Consider the following 22,095-nt stretch of genomic DNA (forward strand, 5'->3'; position numbering starts at 1 on the left):
TATTGAAATGTTCATGACTATTACCAGCTGTAATCCTATTTATTTAAGACCACCTCTGATCTAGACTAGAGTATTTCAATTCTTTATATGCTATGAATATTGACTCCAGAATCCTATTTTATTGCAATCTTGGGGCGGCCTTACATAGGTTTTACTGTATTTTATATTGTCTATTCTTTCTGCGGATTTATCCATACATTATATCCTCCTACTCTAGGTTTACAGTGAAGTTCAAGAAAGATCCAGTGGTTGTTAAATTAATTGAATCAGCAGGACAGAATGGAAAAGGCCCCGTGTTTAAGAAGAAAGGAAGTCAAAGACTGGAAGTCTTTGTGTAGTGTCCTGGTCTCGAGGAATTCACTTGTCCAGAAATTGTGCTCATAAGAGGGAGATGTAAAGGTTTCCACCGCTGACTTATTAATATCATCCTGATTCTGAGAAATAAATTGGTCCAATCAGAGCTCAGTTTTCATCTTTAAGAGCAGTTATAGAGAAATAAAAGCTGCACTGTGATTGGTTGCTGTGGACAATAAGGCCCAATTTTTGATTAGGCAATTTTGATAAATGAGGCGATATCCAAAGATTGCTTCCTTATATAGGATTTCTCATACACTGGGCCTCTTATGACTGCCCATAGAACCAGTAGCTATTATCTGTTGGCTACAGAAAACCCTCAATGAAAGGAGAAGTCCAGGAATTGGAGCACTCACCTGCTTGCCACTCTGTTGCCTGTCGGCCATGCCATGTTGCTGGAAGCCCTGAGCCTCACGTGACCACTGAGATCAATCAGTGGCCTCAGCCGTTCCTGGCAAGGATCCGGTGACATCACTGATCCTTCTCCATCGATCCACATTGGGCTCAGGACTTCTGGCAACGGTACAAGACAGGTTTCTCCAATTCCTGGACAAACCCTTTAACTTACAGTATATTGAAATTATCAGCTGCCTATACACTACAGTCTTACCCTAAAGAAACCATATCCTATAAATATATACATTGAATTTAATATATGTTATTAATGTACATAAGCTCATGAATCATATGAGAGCGGTCATACTGACAAATAATAGATTTACTTTGATTTCACTTGATTAAAACTTTTCTTTTTTTTTGAGGCCCTGGCAACAAACATTGAATATGTGTGGGTATAAATGAGTTCCCACGTGGTACAGGCCTTGGCGATTGTCGGCCACAAATAATTTTGGCACTCTTTCTGAGGACAGTAGTCAAGTTTCTGGAATGTCTTTATTGTGTTTATGAATCATCTGGAAAACTTTGTATAAAATATTCTGGTTTGAGGATAAATTTGCTGTTGAAAAGACAATTATATAGACAGGAACATCCAAGGGAGCAATATGTGTCTGAATACCTGGATGGTGAAACACTGGCTATACAACTTATCAATAAAATGAGCGGTTTTGTCCAAAGTCCCATATAGATTTACATGATATCCAGTTAATAAAACTTCAATGTGACTCATGACTAGACTCGGTCTATTCTTTGTCATTAAAGTTCAATATTATGTTATGATAGGTAAGAAAAATTGGCTTTCAAGCTTACGTCAAAAACCAATGGTGTTCTACACGTCTTCACTGTTTCCAGAGCAGCTAGTCACATAGCATGATTAAAATCACGCACATGTGCTATACGTGACTAGCTGCTCTGGAAACAGTGAAGAGGTGTAGAAGGAGGGATCATCTTTCTTTTTTTATGTAGCTTGTAAGTCCCATATAGGGATCACACTGTACATTTTTTTTCCTATTAGTATGTTTTTGTAGAATGGGAGGAAATCCACACAAACACAGGGAGAACATACAAACTCCTTGTTCCTGGCAGGATTTGAACCCAGGACTCCAGCACTGCAAGGCTGCAGTGCTAACCACTGAGCCACCGTGTTGGCCTAAGGGATCGTCTTTCAAGAAGAAGGTGGTGAGAAACGGAGGCAGCTGATGACGCAGGGGTGCTCGGGGCACAGGGATAAAGCCCCCCCACAGCTTTTATAGTACCCTTGGGTGGGTGAGGAGCTGACTTAGTCAATTTGTAACATGACCATTTATGGTACAGGAAGTTGAGGAAATTCTTATCTACTGAGCACATAGTATACAGAAACAGACAATAGCTACAGAGTGACCCTTCTACAGATGTACAGGAAATACATATAGACTTATCAGTAAGACATAAGCCCCCATAAGACACTATGATTTTGTGAAAAAATATGTCTTATTACAGACTTCACTAAAAAGTAATAAAAAAAAAAAAAAGTTGGAAAAAAAAACAAGTCAAGTGTATGAAAAAAAATAATAATGCAAAGAAATAATGATTTTTTACCATCTTGCCTTAAAAAAATGCTATATAAAGTGATTAAGAAGTCACATGTACCCAAAACCAGTACCAATAAAAAGCACAGATTGTCCTGCAAAAAATAAGCCCTCAACCAACTCTATCAAACAAAAAATAAATTGCTACAAATTTCAGAAGATGACGATGCAAAGAATTGATTTCTTTCCCGAAATGGGTTTTGTTCTGCAATATAAATGAAGTATCACAGTAATTGTACCAATCCCCAGAATAAAGGTAACATGTTACTTATGCTGCATGCTAAACGGAAAAGAAAAAATTAAAAGGAAAAAAGCATTACCATAATTGATGGGGATTATTTTAATCCCCAGTTAATAAAATGTATTCTATGTGTTATAGGCACTCAGAAATGTTGTCATTACAAAATACATCTCATACCGCAAAATACAAGCCCTCATATGGCTACGTTGCCAGAAAAACAAAAATTGAGAAGGCTCTGCAAACATGACATGGCGTCCAGATACCAAACATCTAAATATACACTTCAAAAGCCGCATAGCGCTCCTTCCCTTCTGTGCCGTGCTGTGTGTCCAAACTGCAGTTTATCAGATTGGACTTGAAGGACTAATGTCTTTATGCAACCTCATTTACTATGTAACTATGTAACTATTTAAGGGTTCTGCAAAAGCGTAATGGCATCCAAAAACCAAACCATCTAAATCTGTACTTAAAATTAGCGCTCCCTCCACATATGACATTACGTACTTCTACTATCCTGGGTACACTCATACATAGTGTATAAGCTGCAGCATTGAAGTCAATGGGAGTCTTATTTTTACATGTGTATTTTTTTACACGTGTATTTTGCCAAAATACACGCACGTTTACTCCATGTGAACGGGCCCTAACAGTTTTTGGAGTGTGTGTCTCTGCTGACACAAGTTGGGCACAACATATCAGGCACTGAAATGGCGTATCTATGGAAAAATTGCAATTTTCAATTTTCATTATCAGCTGTGCATTCCTTTCTGGAAATTATATGAATCTAATAGGCAAGAGTTAAAAATGCTCGCTACAACACTTGATAAATCCCTTGAGGGGTGCACCTTCCAAAGTGGGGTTATGTGTCTGCAAACTATAATTTGCTGTCATATTCTAGGGCTCTGCAAAAGTAGCATGTCATCCAAAGACCAAACTGTGCTCCAAAAACCAAAATAGCGCCCCTTCCCTTCTGTGCCCGGCTGTGCCCAAACAGCAGTTCATACCCACATATGATATTAAGGGGTTGTCCCATCACAAGGATCCTATCTATACTGCTGGTTAATGTGGATGTAAGACTTTTCCTAAATACACTGCTTCAGCAAAGCTGCTTTGTTTGTCCACTATCTCACTTTATTCAATTCTTTGTGGCCACAGCCCTGACCTAGCTGCTCCTGAGTCAAATGATGTATCTGCTGCTCTCAGGGGGGGGGGGGGCTAAGTGCAGGGAGCGAGCCTGTGTATCTAGCTATTCCTGTGTCTACACCATGTGACCTAGGTCCTGCACTCAGATAGAGGAGCTGCTTTCATTTCTTCTGTTCTCCCAGTTATCAGGTTAGCTAATTCAATTGTGTTCATTATGGCAGAGACAGGCAGTCTCTGTATGTAACACAGAATGGAGTTGCTGCTGCCTGTACTTCATAGTCCAATGTGGGTGGGCGGAGCTACACGCGAATTTGGGGGCGGAGCTAAACGGCAGGTTGCCTGTGAAACCCCGCCCACCAAATGATGCAAGAAACCAGGAAGAAAGAAGATTTTACAAGAGTGAAGACTGCTGAGTATGTGAGGTGGGAATACCCCTTTAAGTACATTATTCGGGGTACACCAGTGTCATACATGTGGGCATAAATAGCTGCTTGGGCACACAGGAGGGTGCAGATGTCAAGGACTGCCGATTTAGATTGTTGGTTTTTGGATGCCATTTCACATTTGTAGAAACTGTAAAATTGCCCCTACAAAATGGTGTTACTTCTTGGGGACTTCCAAATTATTGGCACCTCTAGGGCTCTGCAAAAACAACATGGCGTCAGGAAATCCCTCCAAATCTGTACACCAAAAGCTAAAAAGCGCCGAACTCCTTCCCTTCTGAGTCCTGCTGTATGCCTAAGCAGCAGTTTACACCTACATATATAACTTCTACTTTCTACCCGGGATAGCCCACTTAATAGTTTTAGGATTGCATATCTTTGATGACACAAACTGGGCGCAATGTATTGACGCCTAAATGGCATATTTCTTTAAAAATTTTAATTTTCACTTTGTACATTAATTTTCAGTAAGCACTTGGGTTCAAAATGATATTATCGTATATACTCGAGTATAAGCCGAATTTTTCAGCACGTTTTGTGCTGAAAAAACCCCCCTCGGCTTATACTCGAGTCAAGCAAAAAAAATAAAATAATTTGACCAGCCGCTATAGTAATGTATATAATCTCCCATAAAATAGTGAAAAAAAAAGAAGCTTTAAAAAAATATAATAAAATTAAATAAATAAAAGTTCTAAACCACTCCTTTCCCTAGAATACATATACAAGTATAAAATTACTGTGAAACACATACACATTAGGTATCCCTGTGTCTGACAGTGCCCGGTCTACTGAATATAGGGGATCTGCAGTGCTCCTGTTCTGTCGAGAAGGGGTTAATAGGAGCACTGCAGATCCCCTATATTCAGCCAGACTGAATTCCAAGTGAGGGAAAAAAAAACAGTGATGGAACCGAAGAAAATAAGATATCCAGCGCCAGAAAGATTTTTTAAAAATTAAAACTTCACTTTTACTTCATGAAAGATAAAAAGATTACAAAAATGGATCCACTGAGTAATACAAAGATAATAGCTTACGCGTTTCGGAGCTTCATAGTATGCCCCTTACTCATAGCGTTTCGGAGCTTCATAGTATGCCCCTTACTCATAGCTATGAGTAAGGGGCATACTATGAAGCTCCGAAACGCGTAAGCTATTATCTTTGTATTACTCAGTGGATCCATTTTTGTAATCTTTTTATCTTTCATGAAGTAAAAGTGAAGTTTTAATTTTTAAAAAATCTTTCTGGCGCTGGATATCTTATTTTCTTCGGTTCCATCATCGTGCATTTGCATCCTCTCCAGTCGGGGATTTATCCGCAGCAGCCTTCAATCAAGTATGTTTCCATTCCTTTTTACTTAAAGGGGTTTGAGCGGTTCTTTTGTTATAAAAAAAAAACAGTCCTCAAGCTCAGGGAAGGGGCAAACAGACAACCAAAACACCCCCTCCCCCAGCACCCAGAAACTATGACACCCAAAAACTCCGACCATTTTAATTTTTGAAATTTTCCAGTAGCTGCTGTATTCCCCCCCGGCTTATACTCGAGTCAATAAATTTTCCCAGTTTTTTATGGTAAAATTAGGGGCCTCGGCTTATATTCGGGTCAGCTTATACTCTTGTATATACGGTACCCCTTGATAAATTCCTTGTGTAAAGAACTTTCAAAAATGGAGTCGCTTTTTGGAGGTTTCCATTGTACTGATAGGGGCTCTGTAAATGGGATATGGTACCTGAAAACTATTCCAGCAAAATCTGCTCTCCAAAAGCCAGACGCTTTTTCCATTCCAAGCCCCACCATGTTCTCATACAGCAGAATATGACCACATATGGGGCACTGCTGTGTTTAGAAGAAATTGTGTAACAAACTTTAGGCTAAGGCCTCACGTTGTGGTAATGCAGCTTTTTTTGTTCCGGTTTTTTGAGCCAAAGCCAAGAATGGCCACAAAAGGAATGGAAAAATATAAGTTCTTATACTGCTATCTTCTGCTCAATCCACTCCTGGCTTTGGCTTAAAAAACCATAGCAAAATCTGCAACAAAAAAAAGCCTGCGTCCCAGGTCATATGACGTCTGGCGTCATTGAAGATGAACTACTTCGGAGGCCGACAGCGTAGGAGCTGGGAGATAGGTGAGTAACAGTTTTTTTTAATGTTTTTCTCCCCCTGGGTCTCCGATTATTATACTCTGGGGTCTGAAAAGACCCCAGAGTATAATAATTGTTTATGGGTGTCCACAGTGGGACATAATACTGTGTGCAGGGGTCACTATGGGGTACAATACTGTGTGCAGGGGCCACTATGGGGGATAATACTGTGTGAAGGGGCCACTATGGGGGATGACACTGTGTGGAGGGGCCACTGAGGGACATAATACTGTGTGTAGGGGCCACAACACCGTGTGCAGGGGCCACTATGGGGTATAATACTGTGTGCAGGGGCCACTATTGGGGCATAATAGAGCGCGCAGGAATGCGTGGGGGGGAGGTCGGTCGAGGTCTACGGCGTCGGTCGGGGGGGGGGGGGGGTGTCCATGTCAAAAGTTCGCCACGGGGCCCCGCAATTCCTAGTTACGCCACTGCTTAAGGGTTAAACAAATGTACACATATACATTTTAAATATTACATTTTACCAAAAAAAAGAAAAAAAAATATACTCACATTTGTGAAGCAGCAAGTGGATCATCGCAGCAGCAGACTGCTCCCTGTCCCCACACAGACCGATGCAAGCGATGACTCAGTGTGAGGAGGAGGGGGAAGTCCGGGCTGCAGAGACAGCGCTTCATAAGATGGCAGGGATAGCTGCAGCCCCTGGTATATTAATAGGGAAAGTATACCACTGGCAGGAGGCCCCTGTGTAAGTGTCAGGGCCCTGGGAAACTGCCGGCAGCTGGCCATCTTTAGTCATTACAGCGCTGCCGGCAGCCTGGGGCCCCAAGTTTACCGATCCGGCCCCTGCCACTATCAGTGCTCAGTTTGTCAATGCAAATGCACTGGACAGGGGCCCGAACCAGTCCCTGACATCCCGATCGGGCCCCAGACCAATGCTTCTGCATTGGGGAAATGAGGACTGGCAGTCAAGACTCGGGGCCCACCGGGGGATTCCCCGGTGGGCCAGTCTGACCCTGCATGGCACTGAAAACTATTCCAGCAAAATTTGCTTTGCTAACATCCAGTGTCTCTTATTCCCTTGCATGCGCTGTCGTGTGCCCAAACCTCAGTTTATACCCACATGTGGGGTATTTCCTTGTTCGGGAGAAATTGCATAAACTGTGAGATGTATTTTCTCCTTTAACCGTTTGTGAGTGTGTTATTTTTTTTTTGGCTAAATGAATCTATTATTGAAAAAAATGAAATGTCTAAATCTCATCCCCATAATGTTTTCATTTCTATGAAATGCTTAAACTCCCCAAATGCTGTTTTGAATTATTTGAAGGATGCAGTTTTGAAAAGGGGGTGATTTATGGGGGTTTCTAATATACAGGCCTTTAGAATCTCCTACAGAACTGAAGTGGTCCCTAAAAAATTATTTTGGGAAATTTTCTTGTAAAATTACACTTCTAACCTCCAAAATAAATTAAATGACAATTAAAAGATGATGCCAATATATAGCATTTCTATTGTTGGAGAGTACAAGGGATCCCGAGATATGTTGCCGAATTTCTGACCAGGTCATCAATACGAGCTCGGAGAGACCATATGCACAGACACAAGGGTAGCGTGTAAAATGAGTTCTGCTTTATTAGAAACTCCCATCAGTTTATAAAGGAATCTCTTGGTCCTCCGCCCAGACCCAGTCATGCCATCTACAAGAGTCATTTGCATCTACAATGACGTCATTTGCATAGGAGAACAGGATCTGACCGGGTTTTTATCTGATATCTTGCAGTACGAATAGGGCGCGTAAACCTTCGCCCACCCTCGAGGCCATCTTACTCAAGCAACAAGTCACACAACAGAATACAAAATGGATACCTAGTTAGAAACAACACTGAGTCTCTACCACTATAGAATGCTTGATACTGGCAAATTTGGCAAGTTCTAAACATTATAAACTAAATTAAAAAAATACAAACTGCGCTGTTGCCCATAGCAACCATTCAAAACTGAATGGTCATTTTTCTATGGCAGGATGAAAAACTAAAGCAGCTACCTGATTGGTTACAATGGGCACCCCAACCCCACTTCTCCTCTATGCTAATCATTACTGTAATCGTCAGCCTGTCAGCCAATCAGGTGCCTGAGTTTGGCGTTCAGCTCCCTCTCCTTGGCTAGCAGTTCACCGCTGTGCTTTTTGTAGGCCTCAAACTCTCGCTTGAGTTGTGCCAACTCTTTGTCGGTGTCTGCCAGCCTTGAATTTAGCTCTACTACTCTGGCATCGGCATCTACAACAGTTTCATCCCTCTGATATCGCTCTTCTGCCTCCCGCCGGGCCTTTTCTGCACTTTGCAGGCGATCATTAATATCAGCGGCTTCTCTCTGGCGCTCTTGTAGAGAACGTCCTCGCTCCATGCACAGGTGTAAGAGGTCCTGCTTCTCTTTACTTATTTCAGCCATCTTCTTTTCAGCTTCTTTTTGCTCTGTTTTCTGCACTTCCTGTAAGTGGGACAACGTCTCCTGTAGGTGGCGACACGTCTCCTCTAAATCCTAAAAGTCAGATGCAACAAACAAATGTCACAAACAAGTGCCAAACACTTCTCACACTGTGTGGTATGTCTAGTTTGTACTAAAAACTAAAACATATTATACATACATAACTATATTGCTTCTAATATTCTAATCTCTACTTGCCGTCAATGAGTGGAAACACTTACATCCGAGTGCTGAGACCACCCCTCTAAATGATCAAATCCGTAAAATTGAAGTTCTGATTTACCGTATTTTTCGGACTATAAGACGCACCTAGGTTTTAGAGGAGGAAAATAGGGGAAAAAAATTTTGAAGCAAAAAATGGTAAAATATTTAATATATGGGAGTTGTAGTTTTGCAACAGCTGCAAGGCCACATTGACAGGTGACACTGCAGCTGTACGGGGATGCATAGAGTGTTTTTTTTGCGGGGCCAGCTGTACTTTTTAGTTTACCATTTTGGGGAATATCTATTGCTTAGATCACCTTGTATTGAAAAAAAACCCGGTGGTTTATGATATATGATTTTCTACTTTTATATATATTCTAGGGACAGGAGGTGATGTAGAACTTTTATTTATATTTTTAAAGCTTTTTTTTTTTTTTTTTTTTTTTTAACTATTTTGTTCCCCCCCGGGGGCTTGAACCTGCGGTCACTTGATTGCAAGTCCCATAGTCGGCAAGACAACTGTATTGCCGTCTATGGGACATTCTGTCTATTAGTATTACGGCTGGTCATAGAACCAGCCGCAATACTTAGGGCTAGTTCACACGTCAGTATAAGGGGAGGTTTTTGACAGCGGATTTCGCGTCCAAAACCTCCCCTTATTATGGTGGTCTATGGAGACCGCCGGGCTTCTTTTCTCCGCTAGCGGCGGGCTGCTGCTAGCGGAGAAAAGAAGCGACATGCTCTTTCTTCAGGAGGAAGCCGCGCGGGCTGCGCCGCACGGCTTCCGCCCGGCTGCAGCACTCTCCATGTTGGCTCATTCATTTGAGCCAACAGCGGAGGTGAAAGCCGCGACCGCGATGGTCGCGGCGGGCGGGTTTTGACACAGAGAGAGACGCGGCGAGCTAACGTGTGAACTAGCCCTAATATAGCCGTGACAGGCCTGGGAGCCTCATTAGGCTCCCGGCTCTCACCCGAACAGGTCGGCTCTTGCGATATCGCCACGCAGGAGCTGGCCTGCAACTTCACAGGTACGGGGCCGGTGGGGACCGGCCCCAGGGGAGAAGGGGCCACCGATACTGACCCGGCATCCGCTGTACTAGAGAGGCGGATGCCGGGGAGGGATAGACTCCATCACAGGTGCCGGGGCCTGAGACATCGCTGCCCTGCCCTGCATGAAGCCAGCGGCGGGGGGACGGAGGAGCGGAATAGCATCGCCCCTGCAGCTGCTGGCTTCATGCAGGGCAGAGGAGCGTAGCGATGTCTCAGGCCCCGGCGTCTATCCCTTGCCGGCATCCGCCTCTCTATTAGAGCGGATGCCAGGCGCCACATTCGGACTATAAGACACACCCTTCTTTTCCCCAAAAATTTTGGGGAAAAAAAGTGCGTCTTATAGTCCGAAAAATACGGTACTTGTATCCAGACATGGTAATATGCTGTCGTGATCTGTACACATTTCAGGAGGTGCCGAGGAGGGCGTAAAAACACCACTTGAGGCGTCTATGAAGTCACACCCCATGTGTCCGATTTTTTACACAACAAGAGTTGTGTCCCAGTAAGTGTATTAAAGAGGTGACGAATGAACAAGAACAACCCCCCTCAAGATGCCCTCCATCAGGATTACAGGTATCACTGCTCGGTATCTACAAATGACAACACACAAATGAAATAATCGCAGATAGCAGAAAACGAAAAACCTAATTTGCTTGTTATTTCCAGCCGGCTGCACTGTGGTCTTGGTAACACACAGTCTCAGCCACAAATCCATAGAACTCAGCCGTAGCCATTCACATTTCAGTTGTATTGTGTCAAGTTATCAGCGGGGAAACAATCTCTGCATCTCAACAATCCAGGGCATACACAGGATTTCCAGAAAGGTAGGGTCCCCAAAACAACCCCCCTCTTCCCGTCCTCCATTGTTTCTCATTTGCTTCTTAATCACTCCCCACTATCACGCTACTACACTGCACCAAATACTCAGCAAAGAAGGCCATCTACTTTGAAAGACTCTCTGCCCACATCCCAGACTTCGCATCTGCAGATGAAAAGAGGAAACTCTACATCCTACTGGGAGAAGAGGAGGCCACTGTAGAGATTGCTGCCCAAAAGGTGTCCAGCTGCCACCAAATGAGGGGGAGAGGAGACCCTAAAATCTATTAAACCCACCACTCCACCTAATCACCCACCCATACCCACATGTCCTAAACAAGAAAGACGAGATCCAAAAGACACACATACCCCCAAACCGCCTACTCCACGCCCAACCCCAACCATTCTTTGCTTTGGCAATACCAATTGTGTTTTTTTGTTATGCTAATGAAGCATTTTGCATTTGTACTTAGTGTGCGCTGATGGTGCCCCTTCCTGATCCCTGCAAGCTCTGCCATACCGCCCTACTCTCCTTTTTAGCAAAGATTTTATAGTAGATCTATGTCTAGCCAGCAACTGCTTGTGTGTGCTACGACTGTATTACATTGAGGTATAATATATGGTGGCTCTGTCTAGCTTTTATCAGAGGCTACAGGGCCAACATTTACTATAATATATAGTAATACACAGTGTACCTGACAGTAGTCAAATGGGGCAAAAGACTCTCCCATTTCTGCCTCTGTACAAGGTGTACCCCCCCAAACTGGATAGTTTTAGCATATCCTAGCAATGTGGTTCTACAGAGGTTCTTCTCTATAGTGATCACTATTAATTGGGGATTCCTATAGGCTGTTACTGCTAAGACAATAGAGTGGCTGCAGTGGTCACGTGCGCATGTACAGTCAGTAGTCAGTGACTGGTGTGGACCACTGAGGGGTCAGCACTGAAATGACAGCGGTTAAACAAGAAAGTATAAGTTGTCTTTTTTATGATATTTGCAGCTTGTGGACACCTCTTTTTAATGGGGTTATGGCACAAAAATTATTTATCCTCTGTCCATAGGATAAATAACTGATAAGTGGGGGTCTGACCACTGAGACCCCCCACCAATCTCAAAAACAGGGGGATCTTGTCCCTCCTAGGCACATTCAGGCTGAATGTAGGTATGACTGGTGGTGGGCGGTACAACCATTTAGTTTAATGGGAGCGCTGGAGCTATCCTATGTATAGCATTTGGTATTTTTGGCAATCCCATTGAAGTGAATGCTGTCCACTACCAGTCACCCCAAACCCTTCAAACGAGTCTTTACGCTGCATTCACATGACTATGAGGGAATGAGCATTGGATGACCCATTCTAGCAGGTGGCCGCCTAATCCCCCCACCCCGATTTACCATCTATCATAGTAAGCAGGTTATACAGGGTTTATTTAGTCTCTAGGACCTATCTACATACACTCACCGGCCACTTTATTAGGTACACCTGTCCAACTGCTCGTTAACACTTAATTTCTAATCAGCCAATCACATGGCGGCAACTCAGTGCATTTAGGCATGTAGACATGGTCAAGACAATCTCCTGCAGTTCAAACCGAGCATCAGTATGGGGAAAGAAAGGTGATTTGAGTGCCTTTGAACGTGGCATGGTTGTTGGTGCCAGAAGGGCTGGTCTGAGTATTTCAGAAACTGCTGATCTACTGGGATTTTCACGCACAACCATCTCTAGGGTTTACAGAGAATGGTCCGAAAAAGAAAAAACATCCAGTGAGCGGCAGTTCTGTGGGCGGAAATGCGTTGTTGATGCCAGAGGTCAGAGGAGAATGGCCAGACTGGTTCGAGCTGATAGAAAGGCAACAGTGACTCAAATAGCCACCCGTTACAACCAAGGTAGCCAGAAGAGCATCTCTGAACGCACAGTACGTCGAACTTTGAGGCAGATGGGCTACAGCAGCAGAAGACCACACCGGGTGCCACTCCTTTCAGCTAAGAACAGGAAACTGAGGCTACAATTTGCACAAGCTCATCGAAATTGGACAATTGAAGATTGGAAAAACGTTGCCTGGTCTGATGAGTCTCGATTTCTGCTGCGACATTCGGATGGTAGGGTCAGAATTTGGCATCAACAACATGAAAGCATGGATCCATCCTGCCTTGTATGAACTGTTCAGGCTGGTGGTGGTGGTGTCATGGTGTGGGGAATATTTTCTTGGCACTCTTTGGGCCCCTTGGTACCAATTGAGCATTGTTGCAACGCCAAAGCCTACCTGAGTATTGTTGCTGACCATGTCCATCCCTTTATGACCACAATGTACCCAACATCTGATGGCTACTTTCAGCAGGATAATGCGCCATGTCATAAAGCTGGAATCATCTCAGACTGGTTTCTTGAACATGACAATGAGTTCACTGTACTCCAATGGCCTCCACAGTCACCAGATCTCAATCCAATAGAGCATCTTTGGGATGTGGTGGAACGGGAGATTCGCATCATGGATGTGCAGCCGACAAATCTGCGGCAACTGTGTGATGCCATCATGTCAATATGGACCAAAATCTCTGAGGAATGCTTCCAGCACCTTGTTGAATCTATGCCACGAAGAATTGAGGCAGTTCTGAAGGCAAAAGGGGGTCCAACCCGTTACTAGCATGGTGTACCTAATAAAGTGGCCGGTGAGTGTATATTTTCCCAGGATACTATTCTTTTCCTTATTAGAAATAGAAGTGAAAATAAAGGAGAATATTCTGCTATTTTTGTATCATAAATGGGCTAATGCTTGGTCAGTTGTCAGGAGTCCAATAGAGGGCTCTGATCTGTGGGGTCCCAGCACAGAAGCTCCTACTTAGGTCAAGTCAGAGCTGTCAGGAAGTCATTTTAGGAGGAAGCCCCCTTTAAGGGACTTGATTACGTCATCACACGTCATACAAGGGTCAGGTGGTCACTCGCCTGCAGGCTCTGGCTCAGGGTGAGGACTTCCCCGGTGCTGGTCTCGTTGTGTCCCCGCAGCTCGGTCACTTTCTCCCGCAGCTGCTCCACCTCTGCCCGCCGCCTGCTCTCCACATCCCGGAGCTCGGCTTTGGCCGCCTGGAGCTGGGCCAGCAGATCCTGGATGTCCCGCTCCTTCTCCAGCAGCTCCGGGTACTTGTTCTCCCGCAGCCGCTGACACTCCGCCCGCAACTCCTCGTTCTGCCGCTTGTACTCGTCCTTGAAGCGGATCATGTCCTGGTGATTGGCGGCCAGGATCCCGAACCTTTCCTCCAGCTGCTCCCCCCGACGTCTCTCCGCGGCCAGCTGCCCCTCGGTGTCCGCGCCCCGTCTCTGCAGCTCGTCATTGCCCTTCTCCAGGCTCTGGCAGCGGAGCAGGGTGTCGTCAGCCCGCCGCTTCAGCATGCAGATGAGCTGGGACTGCTCGTCCAGCCGGGACCTCAGCATCCCCATCTCCGTGCTCTCGTCCCACAGCGATGAGCTGACGCTCCGCACCGCCGCACTGCCCGGGAGCTCCCCGGACTGTCCCGGCATCCTGCGCTCTGCCCGGCGCAATGGCTCTAGTGCACGCCGTACGCCTCTCCAGGGTAACCGCGTTGTAGGTTGTTATGGGCGGCACCTCGTCTCTAGGAGCAGCCCAGTTAGTAGCCAATCACATCACTGCTGGTCTCTGAGGCGAAGAGCGCATATGCGCTAGAGCCCAGTTCATACAGGACGGATGTTTTATGTTTTTTTTTTTTTGTTTGTTTTTTTTACCAGTGATTGTTCCTTTTTTTCCATGTAGCATAATAATACCACTACTATATTTGAAATGTTTTATATACTAGTATTCAATAAAAGCTTTCAGAAGTTATTCATGAGGATGACCGTGTTTGTACATGAAATGGATCCTAAAGATCAAAGTGTCTGATGTTGGTGACAAAGAGTTCTTCCAGAAAGGATCTGTTAAAGCTGTCATAGAAATCAGAAAGCTAGTGTGAACAAAGCCTTAAAGGGGTTGTCCCATGTCGCATACTCGCTAGTCTTCGCTGCAGTAAATTCTTCTGTCTTCCGGCTTTGTTGCGTCATTGGTGGGCGGGGTTACATATGCAAAGCCAGCGGCGAGAAGTCGTCGCTTCTATGCCACTGGCCCTGTGTGTGCGCTGCCGATGCACTAGGCATCGGACGTACAGCCTTCACAATGTAATACAGACCCGGCATCCGCTGTAATAGAGAGGCGGGTGTCGGGGAGTGTAGATGCCTGCACAGGTGAAGCCAGCAGCGGCAGGACCGATGCTGCTATTCCGCTCCTCCGCCCCCCCTCCCCTCCAGAATAGCAGCATCGCTCCTGCCGCTGCTGGCTTCACCTGTGTCTACACTCCCCGGCATCCGCCTCTCTATTACAGCGGATGCCGGTGTTGAGGGAGAACCCCCGCCAGAATACGGGTCACTTACAGTGGTCAGTCACCTGCTCCAAATTAATCATGCATGTGCACGCTGACAAAGATAAACACTGACATTGATGCAGTTTCAATCTCAGTCCATGCAATGAGCGTGATGCCTGTTCACACAGAACTGAGGTTTATTGAGGAAGTTACAGTTTTTATACAGGAATGCAAGAAAGATAAGAAAAAGGCAGGCTGTAAGCATATACGTCTTGTATCCGAATACACTGGCGATCAGTCATTGGCTGTTAAATTTCAACATCTCTTAGCTTTCGAGTTCCCAGGAAATGATACTGTCTTTCTTGTAAACCACATGACGATCATGTGCGTCAGCATCTGGGTGCAGTACTGGATACAGGCGCCATCTTAATGTATAAACGTTGCACAAAGAAAAATATAATTTCTTAAGCAGTATAAAGCATGTATAAAAATAAGAATGGACATGGTCTACCTTCACACCGGGTCTGTATTGGTGGCCCGTTCCCTCCCCCCAAAGTGTAAACTACCCCCCCTCCAGGCTCGCTCTCGTGCAGTTAGCCCCTCCTCCCTCAGAGCAGGTTGATACATCACTTGACTTATGACCAGATAAGTCAAGGGATGTGACAAAAAAAAAAAAAAAAAATGAATAAAGTGAGATAGTGGACAAACAAAGCAGTTTTGCTGAAGCAGTGTATTTAGGATCATGTGACTAAATAGTCATGTGGAGTTGTTGGTGATCACATGATGTTAGCTAGATCACGCGAGATACGTTCAGTCAGTAGCGCTGTTACTGCTTTAATCATCTTTGCTCCTTCATATGTCTTTTTGATATACTATATATGGATTTCTTTAATATGGATCTTATAGTAGTATTGATAACTATATATAACTCTTTTTTGTTAGTACAGTCAATGCATCCCGTTATTTATGTACATTAATCACCATTAGAGATGAGCGAACACTAAAATGTTCGAGGTTCGAAATTCGATTCGAACAGCCGCTCAATGTTCGTGTGTTCGAACGGGTTTCGAACCCCATTATAGTCTATGGGGAACAGATACTCGTTAAGGGGGAAACCCAAATCCGTGTCTGGAGGGTCACCAAGTCCACTATGACACCCCAGGAAATGATGCCAACACCTCTGGAATGACACTGGGACAGCAGGGGAAGCATGCCTGGGGGCATCTAACACACCAAAGACCCTCTATTACCCCAACATCACTGCCTAACAACTACACACTTTCCACATTCAAAAAAACCTCTATCAAAGTGGGAAAATACCTGGAAACCTTCTTTACTCCCCAAATGGATGGACACAAACCCCAATTTAAGCTCAACAAACAGTAACAACCACCCCTTTAAATCACGTTCCCCATGACAACCACAAATGGAATAGGCAATGGGAATTCCAAAAGCCCTCACCCTTAACTGTCATTTTGAGTGTGTGTGTGTGTGTGTGTGTGTGTGTGTGTGTGTGTGTGTGTGATGTGGTAAGACCTTCCAAAATTCACTTTTCTAGCCCTTAACATGAGCCCTTCCAAACAAAGTTACATGACCTTAAGCTGAGCTACCAGCAGAGATTGAGGCCCTTGGCATGAGTAGAGCCTTGCACCAGCAGTGTTTTTGGCACTTAGGGTGAGTTGAGCCTTGTACCAGCGTGTGTCCCTTAACATCAGGCGGGCCCTAAGTTCTGCGCTTTGCACAAAAGTTCCACATTAACTAGGCTGAATGGTACAAAGATTAGTAGGCCCGAGAACCAGGAACAGGTCTTGCAATGGCTGTCGGATAACGCTTAAAGCACATTGTCCACCAGCCAGTCAGCCTCTACCTCCTCTTACCCAACAGTCTTGTCCTCCTTCCACCCAAAATTCCCAATCTTCTCAGAACAATAACCCCAACTGTCCCTGCTCCCCAGAGCTGTTCTCCCTTCCTTTGACTGTACCGCAACCTGCCCCTCCATTTCGCGATTCCACGGACCTAACAGACGAGTATCTGTGTCCAGATGCTCAAACACTAGAGTCTCCTCCATTCCATCTCCGGTCGATTTGGTGGCGGATGACCAGCAACCCACCCTCATCGACGACGATGAGACGCAGTTGCTGTCAGGGCAGCCAGTTGACATGCGCATTGTGCAGGAGGAGGAGGCGAGACAGGAGTTGGAAGAGGAGGTGGTGGACGACGAGGACACCGACCCCACCTGGACAAGGCAGATGTCAAGCTGGGAAAGTAGTGTGGATGTTGAGGCAGGTGCAGCACCAAAAAGGGTAGCTAGAGGCAGAGACATGTCCAGAGGCAGAGGTCAGCTGCTTTGCCGAAGCCAGGCCAGACCCGGAATGTCCGAAGATGTTCCCTTTTGTACCCAGCCCAGAAAAACTCCCCCATCGAGGGCACGTTTCTTGAAGGTGTAGAGTTTTTTCAAGGAATGCGCCGAGGACAGATATAGTGTCGTCTACACAATTTGCCTCTCGAAATCGAGTAGGGGCCCTGAGAAGAGCAACCTGTCCACCACTTCAATGCACCGTCATTTGGAATCCAAGCAATGGAATCAGTGGCAGGCAGCAACGGCAGGACAAACGTCGCCCGCCGTTCATGCCACTGCCTCTGCTCACAGTGCTGGCGATGCACTCCAGAGGACGAGCCAGGACATCACTTCATCTGCCTCCGCCACTTTGTTGACTTCTCCCTCATCCTCCCCTGTTTCTGTCTTATCTCCTTCTCCTGCACCATCAAAGGCACCATCAGGCGCTTCTTTACAACAACCCACCATCTCTCATACATTGGAGCGCCGGCAGAAATACACCGCTAACCACCCACCCACGCAAGCCTAGAACGCCAACATCGCTAAACTGCTGGCCCAGGAGAGGTTGGCGTTCCGGCTTGTTGAAACTCCCGCCTTCCCGGACCTGATGGCAACTGTGGCACCTCACTATGCCGTCCCTAGCCGTCTCAACTTCTCCCGGTGTGGCGTCCCCGCCTTGCACCAGCACGTGTCACTCAACATCAGGTGGGCCCTTAGTTCCGCGCTTTGCTGCAAGGTCCACTTGACCACCGACACTTGGACAAGCGCCTGTGGTCAGGGATGCTGCAGTGCTTATCTTTAATGACAGGCAGGGTGAATGTGGTGGAGTCTGTTCCCCGGGTGCAAACTGGGGTGGCCTATCTCCTCTCCCAGGCCAAAATTCATGGCAGGAGTAGACTGAAACCCTACGACGCTGCAACCTCCACCACAGCTACTAGCGGCAAACGCTAAAACACTGGTGTGGGGAGACGTCAGCAGGCGGTGCTGAAGCTCATCAGCTTGGGGGACAGACAGCACAGTGCCTCCGAGGTCAGGGATGCCATCCTGGCTGAGATGGCATTTTTTTTTCCCTGCTACACCTGGGGCCTGGCATTTTTACGCCTGTGATAATGGCTGGAACCTGGTAGCGGCTCTGGAGCTTGCCAGCCTCCAACACGTTCCATGTTTGGCCCACGTCTAACCTAGTGGTGCAAAGTTTTTTAAAAACATACCCAAATGTACCGAAGCTACTGTTGAAAATGCGGCGCTTGTGCGCCCACTTTTGCAAGTGCACAGGAGTCGCTGCTAGCCTAAAAACACTCTAGCAAGGCCTACATCTGTCCAAACACAGGCTGTTGTCCGTCATTCACACACGCTGAAACCCTACAATACCATATCTTGAGCAGGGTGTGTGAGCTGCACAGACCTTTGATGGAGTTCCATCTACAAAACCCAAGGGTTCCTCAAAGTCAGCAACCAAAGTTTCTGCACCATGAGTTTCCAGGGGTGGCAGAGTTATGGCTAGGGGAAGAGGCATGGATAGGGATGATGTCTAGGGGCAAAAGCAGTGTGGATGTGGAGGCAAGCTAAGCAGGAAAAACTGGGGGTACAAGCTAAGGCATGGACTGGGGTGATGTCTAGGGGCAAAAGCAGTGTGGATGTGGAGGCAAGCTAAGCAGGAAAAACTGGGGATACAAGCTAAGGCATGGACTGGGGTGATGTCTAGGGGCAAAAGCAGTGTGGATGTGGAGGCAAGCTAAGCAGGAAAAACTGGGGGTACAAGCTAAGGCATGGACTGGGGTGATGTCTAGGGGCAAAAGCAGTGTGGATTTGGAGGCAAGCAAAGCAGGGAAAATGGTGGCTAGAGGCAAAGGGATGTCCATAGGCAGCAAGGGCAAAGATGCAAAACTCTCCCGTTTCAAGAATTTTCCTGACTTGTTTCCCCACAAAACATTCCTGGGAGGAGGGCTGAAACACCACCCTCCTCCTCCTCCGCTGTTAGATTTACCCCAGCTACGAGCTGAAAACGCTGCAACACTGGTGTGGGGAGACGTCAGCAGGCTGGGCTGAAGCTCATCAGCTTGGGAGACGGACAGCACACTGCCTCTGAGGTCAGGGATGCCATCCTGGATGAGATGGCAATTTGTTTATCCCCGCTGCCCCTGGGGCCAGGTTTTTTAGCTTGTTGGAGGGCTCTGGAGCTTGCCAGCCTCCAACACGTTCCATGCCTGGCCCACATGTTCAATGTAGTGGTGCAATGATCTTTAAAAACATACCCCAAATTAGCTGAGCTAAGGGTGAAAGTGCGGCACTTGGACACCCACTTTCCCAAGTCTACAGTACCTGGAGCTAGCCGCAATACACTCCAGCAAGGCCTACATCTGCCTGAAGCACCTACTGTTGTGCGAGGTCACCACACGCTCTAACCCTAGATACCGTATGTTCAGCAGGGTGTGTGAGCAGCAGAGACCTTTGATGGAGTACCAGCTACAAAACCCAAGGGTTCCTCAGAGTCAGCTCCCTCACTTTCTGCACCATGAGTTTCCATGGGTGGCAGACTTATGGCTAGAGGCACAGGCATGGATAGGGGTGATGTGTAGGGGCAAAAGCAGTGTGGATGTGGAGGCAAGCTAAGCAGCAAAAACTGGGGGTACAAGCAGCCGGTGACATCATCACTGACAAGCACAGCTGTCTGTCAGCTGACAGGCTGACTTTCACCAAAATGAACAGACAATGGATAGACTCATCATATACATGTCAGTTACATGACAAATTTAGTGCAATTTGCAAGTCCAAGATGGTTTGGAGATCTGCGGAGAGGAATCTCACCACCTCTTGCGGGTGCCATCATTTGGAAGGCAAGCCCTGGGCTCAGTGGGTGAGAGCAAGCGCAGGATAATCGTCGTTTGGCCTGGCGGCCACTGCCTCTTCCACTGTTGACAGGGCTGGCGCTGCAGTCCAGACCAGGAGCCAGGACACCTCCACATCTGCCTCTGACACTTTGGGGAGTTCACCCTTATCCTCACCTTTTCCTGCCATTTCTCCTTTTGCCCGCGCCATCATGCGCCTCTTCCCAGCAACTCCCCATCTCCCAAGCCTTTCATTTCATGCTAAAGTACAGCGCAACCCACCCACATGCCCAAGGCTTCAACGGCCTCATCTCAAGAAATCTGGCCCAGGAGATGTTGGAATCCCGGCTGGGGGACACTCTGCCCTTTTTGGGCAGAGTGTCTACTGCGCCACCGCACTGTGCCGTCCACACCAGCACTTTCCCCCAAACATGAGGCGGTCCCTAAATTCAGCGCTTAGCCCTAAAGTTCCATGTGACCAGTTACGAATGGACAAGTGCATGCGGACAGGGACGCTACCTTTCAATTTGGGCACAGTGGTTGAATGTAGTTGAGGCGTGGACCGGGTCGCAAAATGTGGTGGCCTGACTTGTCTCCCCACACAACATTCCTGGGAGGAGGGCTGAAACACCACCCTCCTCCGCTGTTAAATTGACCCCAGCTACGAGCTGGAAACGCTGCAACACTGGTGTGGGGAGACGTCAGCGGGCCGTGCTGAAGCTCATCAGCTTGGGGGCCAGACAGCACACTGCCTACAAAGTGAGTCATGCCATCCTCGATGAGACGGCAATGTGGTTTTTGCCACTGCACCTGGGCCCAGGCATGTTGTCATGTGTGATAATGGCCGTAACCTGGGATTGGCTCTGTAGCTTGGCAGCCTGCAACATATTCCATGCCTGGGCCACGTTTTTAACTCATTGCTGCTAATCTTTTGAAAAAGGTACCCCAATGTTCCTGAGCTACTGGTGAAAGTGTGGCGCTTGTGCGGATAGTTTTTAAAGTGTATAGTTGCCGCTGCTAGCCTCTATGCACTCCTACAACGCCTGTACCTGCTGGAACAACGGCTGTTGTGCGACGTCTCCACACTGCTGGCACTAAACATATCATGTGTTGAGCAGAGTGTGTGAGCAGCACAGACCTTTGATGTAGTTCCAACTCCAAAACCCTCGGGTTCGTCAAAGTCAACTCCCTCAGTTGCTCAACCATGAGTGGCCATGGGTGGCAGACTTATGTGAAATCCCATCCCATCCATTGCACTGGACACGAAACATTAGCATGCGCTCAGCACAACTTCGGATATGGCAGATGCGTTAAGCAGGGTGCAGGGTACAACACAGACCAGGCCCGAGCACCAGGAACAGGTGTTAGAAATACTGCAGCATCTGCCATTTCCTTCCAATTTTGGGGTTTTGGACCCGCCACCGACTTGTCTGGACCTAAGTGGGGATCATGAGACACAGTTGCCATCAAGGCAAGCTGTGGTCATGTGCGGTTTGCAGTAAGGGGGCAGTGCGCAATTGGAAGAGGAGTTGGTGGATGACGAGGCCACCGACCCCACATGGACAGGGGTGATGTCTAGGGGCTAAAGCAGTGTAGATGTAGAGGGAAGCTAAATCAACAAAAAACCTGGGTAGAAGCAAAGGCATAAACTGGGGTGATGTTTAGGGGTGAAAGCAGAGTAGATGTGGAGGGAAGCTAAGCAGCAAAAACAGTGGGTAGAAGCAAAGGCATGCAAAACTCTACCCTGTTGGAAGACTTATTCCTAGGTCTGGAACACGTTAATGG

General features: G+C 46.6%; 2 protein-coding genes across 3 annotated transcripts in view; one reads left to right on the top strand and one right to left on the bottom strand.

Annotated features, from left to right (window-relative positions):
• MYO1A (myosin IA) overlaps window positions 1–1,450 on the top strand; it is a 60,216-nt gene extending 58,766 nt beyond the window's left edge. For both annotated transcript variants that reach the window (XM_075262875.1, XM_075262876.1), the window contains one exon: window positions 218–1,450. In XM_075262875.1, coding sequence (XP_075118976.1) covers window positions 218–338 — 121 coding nt within the window. In that variant the 3' untranslated portion in view covers window positions 339–1,450. The remainder of the gene's footprint in view (window positions 1–217) is intronic.
• Window positions 1,451–8,143: 6,693 nt separating this feature from the next.
• On the bottom strand, window positions 8,144–14,340 carry CCDC89 (coiled-coil domain containing 89). The gene is made up of 2 exons (XM_075262877.1): window positions 13,742–14,340; window positions 8,144–8,782 (listed from the first exon to the last, which is right to left on the bottom strand). The coding sequence occupies exons 1-2, from the start codon at window positions 14,312–14,314 to the stop codon at window positions 8,360–8,362; spliced, it is 996 nt and encodes a 331-aa protein (XP_075118978.1). The 5' UTR covers window positions 14,315–14,340; the 3' UTR covers window positions 8,144–8,359.
• Between the last annotated feature and the right edge of the window lie 7,755 nt (window positions 14,341–22,095).

The sequence above is a fragment of the Leptodactylus fuscus genome, chromosome 2 (assembly GCF_031893055.1).
Source record: "Leptodactylus fuscus isolate aLepFus1 chromosome 2, aLepFus1.hap2, whole genome shotgun sequence".
Lineage (NCBI taxonomy): Eukaryota > Metazoa > Chordata > Amphibia > Anura > Leptodactylidae > Leptodactylus > Leptodactylus fuscus.

Coding starts and splice junctions, on each gene's coding strand:
- CCDC89 (XM_075262877.1), bottom strand. CDS start 14,314: ATGCCGGGACAGTCCGGGGAGCTCCCGGGCAGTGCGGCGGTGCGGAGC. Junction 8,783..13,741: donor CCCTGAGCCAGAGCCTGCAG/GCGAGTGACCAC, acceptor TCTGACTTTTAG/GATTTAGAGGAGACGTGTCG.